The sequence below is a fragment of the Anser cygnoides genome, chromosome 3 (assembly GCF_040182565.1).
Source record: "Anser cygnoides isolate HZ-2024a breed goose chromosome 3, Taihu_goose_T2T_genome, whole genome shotgun sequence".
NCBI classification, from domain to species: domain Eukaryota; kingdom Metazoa; phylum Chordata; class Aves; order Anseriformes; family Anatidae; genus Anser; species Anser cygnoides.
This window is the reverse complement of record NC_089875.1, coordinates 42,660,228-42,675,908: the sequence shown is the minus strand read 5'-3', so window position 1 is coordinate 42,675,908 and position 15,681 is coordinate 42,660,228. Positions and strand designations below refer to the sequence as shown.

The 15,681-nt window shown below is 41.5% G+C and overlaps 1 protein-coding gene across 1 annotated transcript in view; it reads right to left on the bottom strand.

The window, feature by feature from the left end:
* The window catches only part of TARBP1 (TAR (HIV-1) RNA binding protein 1), a 43,249-nt gene extending 27,962 nt beyond the window's left edge, over nt 1-15,287 (bottom strand). Inside the window, 11 exon segments of the mRNA XM_066994039.1 lie at nt 3,700-3,838; nt 5,582-5,671; nt 6,585-6,681; nt 7,676-7,811; nt 8,818-8,915; nt 10,744-10,796; nt 11,989-12,137; nt 12,967-13,036; nt 14,066-14,163; nt 14,387-14,645; nt 14,648-15,287. Of these exon segments, the coding sequence (XP_066850140.1) occupies nt 3,700-3,838; nt 5,582-5,671; nt 6,585-6,681; nt 7,676-7,811; nt 8,818-8,915; nt 10,744-10,796; nt 11,989-12,137; nt 12,967-13,036; nt 14,066-14,163; nt 14,387-14,645; nt 14,648-15,226 (1,768 nt within the window). The 5' untranslated portion in view covers nt 15,227-15,287.
* Between the last annotated feature and the right edge of the window lie 394 nt (nt 15,288-15,681).

The window sequence follows — 15,681 nt, the reverse complement described above, 5'->3', positions numbered from 1 at the left end:
TGGAACGGGATTTGCTAACTAAACTAAACGCTACCATAATGTTTGAAGATGGAGAATTGATTATGAGAATCCCGGAATCAAAAGTGGGACAAATATTAATGATTAAAGAGAAGGCTGTTCCTCATATCCCAAAAGAGGTAGAAAATGCAGTAATGCCTGCAGTTTGGGAAACGGATGTGCCTGGAAAAATCAAAAGTAGCCCAGCCAGTAAAAATTGAACTTAAGGAAGGGGCACGACCGGTACGGATTAAACAGTACCCATTGAAGCTAGAAGCTAGGCTAGGAATAGTAAAGATTATAGATAAATTTCTTAGCTACCACATTCTGGAGGAATGCAAATCCGAATATAATACCCCAATTTTCCCAGTAAAGAAACCTAATGGGGAATACAGGCTAGTGCAGGACCTTAGGGCAATAAACGAAATAACAAAAGATATTCACCCAGTGGTGGCTAATCCTTATACATTGTTAACATCTGTAAAAGAGAAATATAAGTGGTTTACGGTAATTGATTTAAAAGATGCCTTCTTCTGCATACCCATTGACAAGGATAGTAGAAAACTCTTTGCTTTTGAATGGGAAAGTCCACGGAACGGACGAAAGATGCAACTGACCTGGACAAGATTGCCTCAAGGATTCAAGAATAGCCCGACCCTCTTCGGCGGTCAACTAGCTAAAGAAATAGAAGATTGGATTAACCAAGGACAGATTCAGGTACCAAAGGATCGATACCTGCTGTTACAATAAGTGGACGATATATTAATAGCTACTGAAGGAGAGTCAGAATGTATTCAGGTAACTATTGATATTTTGAATCAATTGGGACTAAATGGGTACAAGGTTTCTAAACAAAAGGCACAAATCGCGTGCACAACAGTAATTTATTTGGGATGTGAAATTTCTCAAGGACAAAGAAAATTGGGAGTTAACCGAATACAAGCTATTTGTGAAATCCCCGAGCCGCGAAATTTGCACCAACTACGGGCTTTCCTAGGTATGGCCGGGTGGTGTAGACTGTGGGTAATGGACTATGGACTCATAGCAAAGCCCCTCTATGAAACCCAAAAGGCCTGTACATTTACCTGGGGAAAGCCACAACAAGAGGCCTTTAAGAAATTAAAAGAAGCCCTGATAAAGGCGCCCGCCTTGGGCTTGCCGGACTTATCAAAGGACTTCCAGCTGTTTGTGCATGAGAGACAACAATTGGCATTAGGAGTACTGACCCAGCGACTTGGGAGCTGGAAAAGACCTGTGGGGTATTTTTCTAAACAATTGGATGCGGTAAGCGCTGGATGGCCCTCGTGTTTAAGGGCCTTGGCAGCCACAGTCCTTTTAATACAGGAAGCCAGGAAGCTCACATTAGGGAAACGAATTGAGGTGTTCGTGCCACATATGGTGACTACGGTATTGGAGCAAAAGGGAGGCCATTGGCTGTCGCCCAGCCGAATGATGAAATATCAAGCTATACTAACTGAGCAAGATGATGTAATCTTAAGAACTACTAACTTATTGAACCCAGCAGTGTTTCTAGGAACAACTACGGAGGAAGGAGACCTCAGTCATGATTGCGTGGAGATCATCGAACATACCTATGCCAGCAGAACAGACTTAAAGGATCAGCCTCTGGGGAGACCGGAATGGGAACTTTTCACGGATGGAAGCAGTTTTGTGGAAAATGGGACTCGTTATGCAGGATACGCGGTAACAACATCAAAGGTAGTGATTGAGGCAAATTCCCTACCTCCAGGGACTTCAGCACAACGAGCAGAAATAGTCGCCCTGACACGAGCCCTGGAACTACGCGAGGGTAAGAACGTGAATATTTGGACAGATTCAAAATATGCATTTGGGGTAGTTCATGTACATGGGGCATTATGGAAAGAAAGGGGAATGCTATCCTCACAAGGGACTAATATAAAATACCAGGAAGAAATATTGAAATTAATAACAGCTGTACAGAAACCCCAACAGGTGGCCATAATGCATTGTAAAGCCCATCAAGGAGGGGTGTCAGAGATTGCAGAAGGTAACAGACTGGCAGATTTGACGGCCCGGAAGGTTGCGCGTGAAGTATGGAAAGTAATGGCTCTAATTCCATCAAAGGTAGGCCTCTCTTGTTTTAAATTACCTAAAGACCCAAAGTATTTGGCAGAAGATGAGAGACTTGCAAATTTGATGAAGGCCCAGAAGAATCCTGACGGATGGTATGTGACTACGACAGGACAACTCATAGTGCCTCCTATAGTAATGCGAGAAATCTTACAAATAAAACATAATGAATGTCACTGGGGTGCAGGAGCAATGGTGACCTATTTGAAACGAGGTGTCATCTCAGTACACATGTTAACAATGGCAAAGTCAGTAATGTCAAAATGTGAGCTTTGCTTAAAGAATAATCCGGTAGCAAGGAAACATGCTGAGATGGGAAGAACTAGGGCTGGGATAGAGCCTGGAGATTACTGGCAAATAGACTTCGTGGAACTGCCTAAAGCAAGAGGTTATAAATACCTATTGGTAGGGGTTGATACTTTTTCAGGATGGCCGGAGGACCTTCCCTGTCGCACCAACCAAGCAAAGGAAATGGTAAAATGGTTACTACAGGAAATAATCCCTAGATTTGGTGTACCATTGGGTATTTCTTCAGACAGGGGACCACATTTCATTGCCAATGTGGTTAAGGAGGTTAGTAGGTTACTGGGAATTACCTGGAACTTACATACCCCATGGAGGCCTCAATCTAGTGGTCAGGTAGAGAGGATGAACAAACTTTAAAAGGACAATTAAGCAAAATCTGTCAGGAAGCTAAGATACAGTGGCCACAGGCCTTACCAATAGCCTTGCTAAGAATTAGAATAAAGCCAAGAAGTGGGATGTCAGTAAGTCCCTATGAAATCATGTATGGAAAACCTTATCAGTCTCCTGAACCGAACCCGAATATGCATGTTACCGGTAAACAGGATGTATATAATTATGTTTTAATAGTAATGAAAATACTTGCTCTTGGTATGAGTGAAGTATTTTCAAAGGGGGGAAATGTTAGTGTTGGGGAGAATCGAATGGATGTTTTACTAATGTCTCTTAGGTAATGGGACATACAGTATAATTAAGCCTTGCCAAATGTACTTACATTATCAATTAATCTATGTATACTGGAAACTTAGGGAGTACATTGAACAATCAAAAGAATCATTGAAGGGGAACCCTGGGAGGGAACAGGTACAACCTGACCTTGGATAAGGGCCTGGAAATGATGAAATGAGTTGAAGCAGAACCAAGGAGCGGAGGGAGCATGCATCGAGTAAGAAAGGTGAAAAGTTTAGCGGAGAGGAAGACTCCTTACTTCATCTGGACGACCACCTGGACGACCACCAGAGTACGCCACGCATGTGCAAAGGGGAGGGGAGCTAATTAGAATGGAATGCAAGGCTGATGTTGCAACCTGTAATGAATATGTATGCCTTACGTAATGTTGAATGTATAAATAATGGCTGGGAAGTAACGGGACTTGAAGCCAGATTTGGGCACCTGCCCCGGCTTCCAGCGCTGAATAAAGCACCTTCATATAATCACTTGGTGGTTATGTGGTTGCTACGCTAACAGTACAATATAAACAAATTAGTAACTTCTAAAATCCAAAGTACTTTTTTTTTTTTTTAATTATCTTCAATAACTTTTTATACTAACAAATATTGAACTTACTTTCAGATGCTGGTGTCTTAAGATACTCTACCACAAGGCCACGTACATACAGACATAGTGATGATGTCTCTTGATGCTCAAAATCAGAGCGCATGGACTTTCTGAAGTTTCTGTCATTCACTTGCAGCCAACTGCAAAGCTAAATTAAAACCAGTATGTTACTATTTAACTGTATCTGCTAGCTCTGTACTGACATTACTTTAGCAAGGTAACAGCAGTATGTTGAAGCACTGTCAAATATCAACTGTTACATCAACAGATCCGCACCATGAAAGGCTTTCACTGGAACTACTGGGAGGCCTAACAGACTACTCTCCTCAAATACAGAAAACGTTTCTTCCACAGACTAGTTCAGAGTACCCAAAAAAATGAAATTATTGGTACCATTTTAATGAAAAAAAACAACTCTTCAATATAACGCGGGTAAAAAAATCCCCTTATCTCAAAAAGGCTTCTGATCATTGAATGTTATCTAATGAGAGCTGCGCTTTTATTTCAACTTCTGTGCCAAAAAACAATTGAATAGGATGAAGGTACAGCATATATAACAAGAGGTCACTCTGCACAAACCTTCTTATCGCATTGCTAGACAATCAACCAAAACTATGGCTACTTAATCATCTGGTTCTGCATATCCTACATACAAAATAATTTCTTTGATTTTTTTCCATAGCATTTTGCACCTTACAAAGACATAACACATACATCCTCTGTAAATTTGCAATTCAGAATCTCAATCTACACCCTAGGCACATTTTTCCTTTAGAGATTACCCTGTTACTCCTGCCTGTGCTGGGTTCATCCAAGATACATGCAAATCAGAGGCAGCTCATACATTTTTTTGGCCCATATACTGGCCCATTCAGACAGTCTCAGGATGCATACTCAGACACTACCTTCAGAACTAAGAGAAAGGGAAAAACATGCACCATTCTAGCAGACTATCACTCTAAAGATAAACTTAAAAAAAAGTTTTTCATCAAATGAAGTTTTACAACATAGTCTAGGGGAAAGAAGGAGAAGGAATTAGCCAAAGGAGAGAGAAAAATATATAATATAGAGAAATAACTGCCTGTGGATCCGATGACCAAGAACAGCTTCAGCTGAGGATGTTACATCCACCTGGTATCCTTAATAAAAGTAGAGAGAGAAGCCCAAGTCGTGGCTCCGTGGATTCCATAGGATGCCCTGCTTCGCACTCTCTCCTTGAAGTTACCAACGATTTAGAGGAGTGAGCATGGATCCCTGATGGGAGAGATTACAGATACTAGTACAGGCTTACCAGTAGTTATTTTAGTTCCTACAACAATGGCAAAGGATGCAGAAGACTAGGACTGTGATCAACACATCAAAGCCTCTTGAAGGACCAGTATTCAGGGACCAAAGTCTCAGTAAGAACTGATTCTGATTTGCATTTCAACATGGTTAAACCCAACAGCTACAATACTAGATATACTAGAGCAACTCTAAGAAACGTGGTGAACTGGTGTATACAAGCTCCCGTGTTCAAAAAAGCCTCTGCCTCAAAAAAGATTTTTCTTCCATAGAATTGAGAATTTCTGCATGAAGAGAGGAAAAAGTCACCTTTTTCTTCCCTCCCTTACTTTCAACAACTATGATGGCATACCTTAGAATTCCTTTTTGTTTCAAATCTGCCAAATAATTTGTTTAGGGTTAACATTAACTCTGTAGTATTAAAAAAAAAAAAAAAATCACAGCTTCCAACTGAAACACAAATCCATTAGGACTCCATATCCAGAAAGTCCTGAATGCATCAATGCAGAAGTTGCTAACCATTTAAATATTAACAATAATATATTATGCATTTGTACAGGTATTTTAAAAAGTGTTTGGTGAATATATAAGTACCTTTAGTTCTCACCTCTATCCATAACATAGTATCTCTCCTTAGGGATTCATCTGGTCTAAGGCACAGAAGAAAGCTTGAAACTTCTGGAAAAGACACTTTCTCCTGAAGAAATCAATTAAGATATAATAGTTGTTAACATAATATACAATGAATAACATCTACCTAAGGACTCAGGAAGTCACTTTCATCTAGCAAATGTTGTAGAAGAAGAAATTGACCTTGCCTTTCCATGGTACAGACTCATTTTTGGCTCTTAGGGACCAGCGTACCTTTATCAAGGAATGTAACTTAATTCTCTCAAGTATTAAAATCATAGAATGGGTTGAAAGGGACCTTAAAGATCATCTAGTTCCAACACCCATCTGAAATATATCTGCAAATTAATGAATGACTAGAATAATAGTGATATCCATTATTAACATCTTTTAAATGAATGACATAAATGTTCAGTCACCAGTAAGTCTTATTTCTCTATTTCTGAAAGGAAATTTCCGTTCCTCTAGCTGTAACAACACAGAAGCCTATAATTGAAGAGGAATGCTGATACTCCACTCATCTAAGAAAACAAGCATATCATAAGACAGCCAGAACATAAACAATTTGACTACTGAATAAAGCTTTTTTGCTATTTCATCATTAACAATAATTTTATCATTCTGATATCAGGAATACTTTTACTCTCTTAGGTACTCACAGAAGTCCATTCAGTTCCTATCTGTTAAAACCTGGAGTTTATATAGTGAATATCATAATAGAATACTAATCCTTAGATTAATGAAAACCCTACAAGATAATATCAACGAATAAATGGTAATGAAATTCATTCTATGAAAACCAGAATTAACAGAAGTATACTCATTCTTAAGTACTCATACTTTTTTTAAGAAGTCAATAACAAAATTGCAAATCCAATAAAACCAGTTGTTCAATGTTGTGTCTAGCAATTTTTTAATCATCTGTTTACACAGTACAAGCGTTGGTGTATTTGTATCACCATCAGGAAGAAAAAACTCACCACATCTGTCAAATGCATAGCTGTTTGAAGAAGATAGCACTGAGCAGCTCCACGCAACAAAATCTGATGTGTAATCATGGTACACTGCAGCACATCTCTGCAAAGAGAAAAATATGTACTGTAGAAAATACATGTTTAGGAAGTTTAAACATTTCCTACTTACTAACGATTTTCCACATATTAGATTGTATTTAAAATACATATTAAGTATAACAATCTTTGCCCTAATCAGACAGAATACAATCCTAATTCCAGACTACTGCTCTACGTACTTTCAAAAACTGAGGTTAAAGCTTGGATAAATGTATATGACAATATTAAAAGTATTGAAAAAGTACAGGAAAATTTTCTGTGATCACATCAGTTCAAAGTGATAATTTAATATTTGCATTTCTACTTCTAACAAATAGGAAAGTAAATTATGTATGTCATCAAATTCTTACACTAGCACTGAAAGAAGCTGGATGAAACCCTCACTGCTCTCTTATCAGCAGATGTGTCTGTTTTATTCTTTGTAAATTACTTTTATTCAATATTCCTTAGTCCACCCATAAGATTTTATTTCAAAGTTCAAATTCAATTAAACTGGAATAATTACTGACTTAACAGATCTGGAAAGTGAATGCAGGCACTTCCAAAAAATCAGTGCAATTAAGGACAAAGTGCATGCCAGTAACTTTCACCTAGCTTTCTATTTACAGGTCTTTCAGGTATCAATTTGCGGGCTGTCTCCAGATGTAGGCTCAACTGCCATTACACAAGGTTTTAATGTATTTAAAATAAAAGTTGATTGACATGTATCAGTCAGGAAGTATGGATGATCGGGAAAAAAAACGATGCCAAAAAAAGAAGCAATGGCAAATGACTAAAATGTAAAACTAATTCTAGGTCACATAGTGATACAAATACTTTAGTTCTTGAATTACATTCTTCTGCGATTTAGGTATAAAGAAGAGACAACTTTCCTTTCTCATGTGCAACCACCACATCCTCCCAGAAGTAACAAACATGAACAAAATCCTGGCTCTCCAGATGTTCAGCATGTTTCCTTACAAGAAGTAGGAAAGAATGCAAGGCAGTACACATTTTACCTTAAAGCCTGAAGTCCATCAGTTCCCAGTACTTTACATGCAGGGATACACGCCAGAGCCATAGAAAGAAACAAGATGGGAACAGCACACCAATGCCGACTTGTCATCTTCTGAATAAACTTTAACAGGAAACTACCTTAAAATAAAAAGTAAACAAAATATAAACAAACCAAGTGTGATTTTCTGCTTTCCAATGCATTTAAATGACAAAGATCCCAGCAGGAGAACATCATGATGCACTCACATTGCACATTTAAAATCATTTCTGAAAACTAAATGATTGACAAACGGTATCTCCAAGTTGCTAATCACAGACCCCTGACTTTGTGATAAACAAAATACATGCCATAGGAAAGGGCAAAGAAATAACAGCATCTATGGCACTACAAGCATGTAAGGTGTTTCCTACAACAATATGTACCTGCGAATAGAGTATATTGAATAGAACTGGTTCTACCCTGATTTCATCCAATTAGACCATATATTAAATTCTGGTCTTTAACAGGTTGCTCCTTTTCATCCTATGCTACCACCAAAATTTGGGAGACATCCCAGAAATCTTCCTGTATCCAACCTGACAAAAAAACAAAACCAAAAACAAATAAAAAAAAAAAAACTTATTCAGCTTCTGCCTTAGGGCTTCAAAAGAAAGAGTGCTAACTACACAGGTTGTGACCAAAAAGGTCTGGCAGATAGGTTGATTTATAAAAACAAACAAACAAGCAAAAAAAAAAAACAACCAACAACAAAAAAGAAATGAACACCAACACAGAATAGTTCTAAAGATTTTACACAGCACAGCATTATCTAAACTGACAAAGAAAAAAGAATCTGCAAAAACTATTCATCTTCAGAACAACGGGTTGTGGTTATTTTTGTCTCTTTTTTAATAAAAAAATAAGTGCCCCCGAGTTTTCCTTAAAACAATTTTGTAACTTGTTACAGCAGCATCCCTCTAAGTCTCTGAAGAATTCTCTCTTCTCTGGGAACTTCACTGTCATAATGAGAACTGCTCTTTTTTTTCCTCCTTAAGTAAAGTGGAAAAATTGGGGTAAATGCTTACATGGGATATGGAAAATGAGTCCACAGTTTTTATTTGGTTTGTTTATTTAAAAAAAGATAAAGGTGATATTGAAACATACCTTTTTCTTCCTCTGGAAGAAGCATCAGATAAGTAGCCAAAAAATTCTGCAGCCTCATTCCCAATGGAGGACAGGCTCCCATTAACTGACCTGGTGTCCTGTTGAGTTTTAAAACAGGAAATACACAACTGACATGTTAACAGCTACAAGTAGGACTGACCTTAAACCAGAATGGTTACTTCACTGCAGAGATAGTTCCAACAGGCAACAGAGATGGAATGCATCAGCCTGCTCCCTCCACTTTGCCCAGCAGTTCAAGAGTAAATATAGAGAGGATGGGGAAGGTCACAACAATACAAATCTCCCTAGCCACCTACAAGGATGTGGTACAGCATCAGCACACTCAGGCATTCAAGTATACACTGAGGTAAAAGTTACTGGACTGGAAGTATGAAGTATTGAGCCCACAGTAAGAAATGGCATTGTGGGTTCAACTTTGTGTCTGCACTCACAGTATTCTACAGGCCTTCGGGCAAGCAGGTTACCAAAGCCTATGTAAGATGATCAGGGAATTCTCCAAACAGTATGTAGTGACTAGTCTGATCTGGAGAACAGTGAAGAAAAATTACCTATACAAATGCAGTAGGGAGGAAGGATTTCTCCCTGAAACAGATTATGAAGTCAGTATAAACAAAACATCTGACTGGCACAAAAGACTATGTAAAGATGCAAAAATTTTCTCATGAGACAAATAGAGGTAAGCAAAATCATGTAAGAAGTCTCAAAATCCTCCCTATCAAGGATTAGCAGGAGGCAGTTGTGAAATCGTACAGTTTCCTTTCATATGGCTTGGCATGAACCCCCACAACTCTGTATACTCTTGGTATAATCAAACACATACCCCTCCTCTACTTTCAGATATATCCCAACATGTTTCACCAGACATATAAAAGCTATGACAGAAGATTATAAAGCCTTAACCCGACACTGTTCTAACATACATATCCACTTGAAGCACACCAAATCATGCAGCATTTGCTTCAGCTAACTTGAAGCATATGCCCATGCAAACCATACTGCAGCCAGCTAACTGAGGTGACAAACACAAAACTGCTGCAAGAGCCTGAAGCAAAAGTCACATGTCCTGTCACATTTAGATGAAACAACATACTCCGACTATGCTTACACAGGTATCCAAAGCAACCAAATCCAAACTGACCACTGGTTAAGTCACAACCATATTTCCCCCACTCCTAAAGTGGAAAAATAATGTCAACTCTTCTAGCTGCCGAAAAAGGTCTGCCAGTCAAGGCTACTCAAACTGAGTTGGAGTTTCAGATTGTTAGCCAAACGTTCATCACCCAAGACATTTCATCTGGAATAAAGTGCATTCAGCACTTTATTTCCCATTCTTAGTACTTTCCATGCAACTCACACAAAGGATTGAAAGCCATCAGTACACTGAATATATTGCAACTCGTAACCCCTCCAACTTTTATCTGTTCGTTACGTATTTATACCCAAGGAGGCCACTGTCACCTCTTGAACTCTAACAATCTGCTACGAAAAATCTTTTATTTGCCAAAATATAGTCATCCACTGGAGGAAAAAAAAAATCTATCAGTTATGAATTTGCAACAGCTAGAGCAACCCCTCTATCTGTGCAAAAAGGAAAAGAGAAGATAAATATTTCAGAAAGTTATTCATTTATCATATCTCACTTCATTTCCAAATTAGTATTTTAACACTTATGTGCTAAGTGGGACCTTAGGGCATCCCTACGTGACTATCACTAGTATGAAACTGAACCTGCTTCATCTTACTCACAGCCACCCGTCTTTCCTGAGACTCTCCACCTGTCAGTCAATTTAGCGAACACTATTTATTTATTAGTTTTCCTTTATCCAAAATTTTACTAACATGCTCAAACCACTATTGTTAGAATACATTTCCAATAATCAACACATTTAATAATCAGTGGCTTACCTACTATAAAGGGAACTTTCTGAGAGGGCATCCATTAACGGCCCGATAACAAACTGATAAAAAGAAAGAACAATGGGTAAATGTACAATTCCAAGGCACTGATACATAGAGACTAACCAGAATTATTCAACCTCACTTTAAAAGTATAAAAAGAGTCAGAAATTGGAGAACACACTTGGCAATAATAACTAGTAGTAACAAAAGGAGTAGGAAACTAAAGAGAAGGCGGAGCAGGAGACTAAACAAGCAGAACAGTATTTTTCAATAGGTAAATTTCGCAGAGCATCGTGAAAGGTGCAGGCATATAAAACATTTTGGGAAACAGATGGAGAATGGATGGTGTTCAGCATAAAAAGAGAAAAGATATTTCAACATGAAATAGAGGAAAGATTAGAGGTAGAAGAAAGTAATAGAAAAAAAACACTATACTACTAAACCAGCACTAGAGAGATTAAGGATGTATTATTGTATTTTATATTTAAAAAAAAAAAAAAAGGTTAACTGGATTTCAAGTTAGTGATCAAGAAGCTAAGTTAATTTTATAAATCAGAAACATTAGCCTTTGAGGGCAATACTCCTTCTATAAAGAGGAGAAAGAAGCATCACTTCTTACTATTATGTGGGCTGGTTGGGGTATCAACCTACACACGTTACCATTTCAAAAAAACCTAGGGACTTAAAACTTACAATACTTCTTTCCATATATGGGATACGTGTATGTGTATTTTTGAATGGAGATGCAGTAATATACTGATTATACTACAGACACATTCAAAATATCTTGCAGGGTTATCCATGGATCTTCAAAATCAGTCCTTGAATAGGAGACACCGCGCAGACTTAAAGTCAATTGACCAAGTTTACCCACAACTCTGTTCAACCAATTGATTTAATAATTTTGGATAAGTTCAGGAGCTGTGGAACTCTGAAGCATCAATCATTCCCCTGCTAATGTAACCCTTGATAAAAGTTTCAGTAAGTTGGGTGCTACATTTAATTAGAGAGCATTAGCTTCAAATATGTGAATGAATGACTGTGTTTAAGAATCCATTTCCTGTAGCCTGGCCATTTTCCAATTAATTTTATATTTGACACCACTTACAAATATTGCCATTGCTCATGCAGCTAAATAAGAGGGTATTTTTACAGAATGCACCTAATTCCATACTGACACAATTAGTGTTAAGATATATGTTAGAAGTTAAAACATCTGTTTGTTCTGGCAAGTAACAATAAAACCCTTACCTCTGAAAAACCAAGAGAATTTGGAAGATGCTTTGTTTCATAAAGCTCTAAAAAATGAAGAATGCCTTCCTTTGTCAATGTCTTATTCTCACTCTCAAACATTCTTTTATAGATGCACATGTGCCACGATGGGTGAAACAACCAACAACCTGTTAAAAAAAAAATTCTTCTAAATTGACAAAAATGACAGCGACGCATTAATATACTCTTCATACAAATCTATGTTTTAAGGAAATTTATCAAACACACATACAATACACTGACATTTTGGATAATGTGACAGTCAATACACAACACACTTCAAAAATATTATTATAGCTGCTAGATTTATAAAAATACCCTACTAAATCTCCCATAGAAAACAAACAAACAAAAAACAATAACATGGTTTCCAAAACCTGGGGTAAGTTTTAGTAGTTGCAAATGAAAACAGCTAACAAATAGAAAGGCATGTCCTTTTTCTTGCAAGAAGTCTCCTTGTATTCACCTGCAACACTGTCCTATTTACCATCTTTCTACCTTAGACGTGTGGGAACTTTAAATTCTAACACCTCGCGCTAAGTAATTTGATGTGCTCCATTTTGCCCTATAGAAGATCACATTGCTGTTTCAGCACTCCTTTTATTTTTTCTCTCACCACTTCCACTGAGTTTTTTTTTCCTTCTACAGAGCTCTGCAGGTGACTTGACTTGTAAGACCTACCCTAAGAATCTCTGGCTGCGTTTTGTTTTCACATTAGCTCAAGCAAAACAAAACATACTAGGAAAGAACCATGTAGTTAGGTTTGCTGGCAGAGAAAAAAATACTTCATAATAAGATAAGCAATTTTGTCATATGCTAGGATTTCTTATTGCTGCATCTCTGAGCAGAGCGACACTGACTGTGAAAACTTCATAAAAAGCTGCTACTAGAACAAAGAAAAAAGTGAGACTTAAATCGCCTAATGCTTCAGAGATGCTTCAGAAAATTTTGTCTTACCTTTTTCCCCTGATATAGCATGCTCATATAAACTGTTTAGTTTTGGTAATACTGGCTTTATGACATGGATCTGAAATGCAAATCAGATACAATGTAAGTAGTCAGTTTACAATTTCAAATCTAAGAACTGGCACTTAGTCATGAGCTAGAACTTACTATCAACAGCATCAACATAGCAACTGACAATAAAGCTGCATTTAAATAAACAAACATACCCTGCAATGCCTGTGCAACTGATCCCAGGACTTGGTATGTAACAGGTAATCATTCTCTAGAGATTAAGATGAATTGATACTTCCATGCTACTGTATCATAAAAGCAATCCTTCCCAATAACCAACCCTTCTGTTCATCACAATTACAGTGTGAAGCTTTCAAGTCAAACAGCAGAAAACTCTACAGTTAAACATTTTGATAATTACTATTCTCTCAGTTACAGGACAATCATGCACAAATAATACAAGATAAGTAAACTACAAAGAGGTAGTCACAACTAATTTATACCATGGAACTACAGAGGTTCTCAAGACAAAAGCAATCTTTCTACCAAGTACACTGGTCTCTGAGTCAAACTCAAAATTATTCCCACCAAAGGGCACAAAGTGCTTTACTTGGAGATGTAGTGCCCTCTACTAAAAAGAAGTTACTGAGCGTAATAGCCTGATTTTTGCTGAGAAATGGGTTACCCCACTGGGTAGCCCAATGGGTCGTGCAATAAGCTGCAACCCAGGTTTTCCTTCCTTAGTTCAATGCACTGCCTTAACCAGATTTCAGAGATAGAGTTGTGAATTTATGCCAAACAAACTATGCTTGCTGCGTTTTAAATATTTAAAATTCAAAATAAAAACATGCCTGATAATGCTTAAATGCCTTCAATCGCCAAAACTGGAAATGATTTACCTTAATGAAATATTTATACTGTACGTGCCAGAAGTTAACGTATCGTGTACAAGCTGTCACAAGGGACACTTAGTCACACTGTCTAAACTTTTGGGCAGACCTGTGCGGTGCCAGGAGTTGGACTCGGTGGTCCTTATGGGTCCCTTCCAGCTCGGGACATTCTACGGTTCTATGATTCTAACGTTTTGAGGCGCCCTTACCTGGTTTCCCTCCAGAGTTTCCATCACCAAGATGTATGTCTCCCAGAACTGCAGAAGCGTTTCGTTCTCCTCAGCAGACCACCAGAACAGGCTGGGTTCTAAAGGCAAGGCAGAGAGCTTGCTGAGACCGGGCTGCTCCAGCATCTCTCCCACAAAAGCCCCTGCCCAGGACAGGCGATCACACTTGTTCCCTTCCCGAGTGTGCCCGCCTCGGGGGACCAGGAGCCCCCAGCCCCTTGGGGGAGGCGGACAGCAGGGGCCGGGGCGCGATGCGGGGCCGTGTTTCCATCCCCTCCCTGCCTCCCTCCGTCTCCACCTTACCGTCCCCGCCGTCCGTCGGGCAGCGCAGGCGGGCTCCCTGGCTCCCGCAGAGGTCCACGGCCCTCTTCAGCAGGTAGCGGGCCCTCCTCCGGCACAGCCCGTCCCTCTCGGTCAGCCCCTCCTGCACCAGCCGCCAGAAGCGGGGGCACAGCCTGGCGTCGGGCCCGGCCGCCGTCCCGCGGGGCAGCAGCGCGTCGCTCAGGGCGCTCAGCGCCAGCAGCGCCCGCCCGGCCCGCGGGGGCCCCCCCCGCCGCCGCCGTCCCCCAGCAGCCCCTCCCAGACGCGGCCCAGCGCCGCGCCGTTGCCGCCCAGCGCCGGCAGCAGCCGCCCGGCCGCCAGCGCCGCCGCCGCCTCGGCCTCGCCCTCGTCCCGCAGCAGCGCCAGCGCCGCCGCCACGCTCCGCGCCACCAGCGCCGGCTCCTCCAGCCGCGGCGCCGCCGCCGCCAGCGCCTCCACCGCCGCCTCGGCGCCCGCCCCGCCGCCCGCCAGCTCGGCCAGGGCGTCGCGGGCCAGGCGAGCGGCCAGCGGCGCCCCGCAGAGCTGCACGCAGTGCCGCAGCGCGCCCCGCAGCGCCCGCCCCAGCCGCAGCCGCTCGGCGCACGCCGCCCCGCCGGCCCCTTCCCCGAGCCGCAGCAGCGGCCGGCAGCGCTCCAGCGCCACCTCCCAGGCGGCCCGCCGCAGCGCCTCGCCCGCCGCCTCGCCCTCGGCCGCCGCCAGGCGCTGCAGCAGCAGGCGCAGCGCCTCCGCACGCTCGGCCGACAGCGGCGCGCACACGGCCCGCAGCAGCGCGCAGGGGTCGCCGCCGCGGGCCAGCAGCGCGTCGGCCAGCACCACCTCCATGCCGCCGGCGGGGGGGCACGGCTCGGCTCGGCTCGGCTCGGCTCGGCTCGGCTCGGCACGGCGCCGCTGCGCAGGCGCGGCCCCGGAGGGGAGGGGAGGCGGGGCCGGGCCGCTGCGCCCCGCTGAGGGGGAGGGAGGGGCCGCCATGTTGGGGGGACAGCCCGAGGAGTCGATGGCAGGCTGGGTGGGGCCTCGGGCAGACGGGTTTGGTGGCAGGAGGCTGGAAGGAGATCGGCTTTAAGGCCCCTTCCAACCAAACCGTGCTGTTCCAGTTCTAATGCAGAAAGTGAGATGTTCTCCCATCGGTCGTGCTTGCTGTTGCCATCTATTCCAATAAATAAATAATTTTCTAGTTTTGAGACCTGACCCATAATCATGGACATGAAGCCTACCTGAGTGCCCTGCATCTGCCCCATAAAACACTTTCTATAAGATCTGACCCACGGTCGAAGATC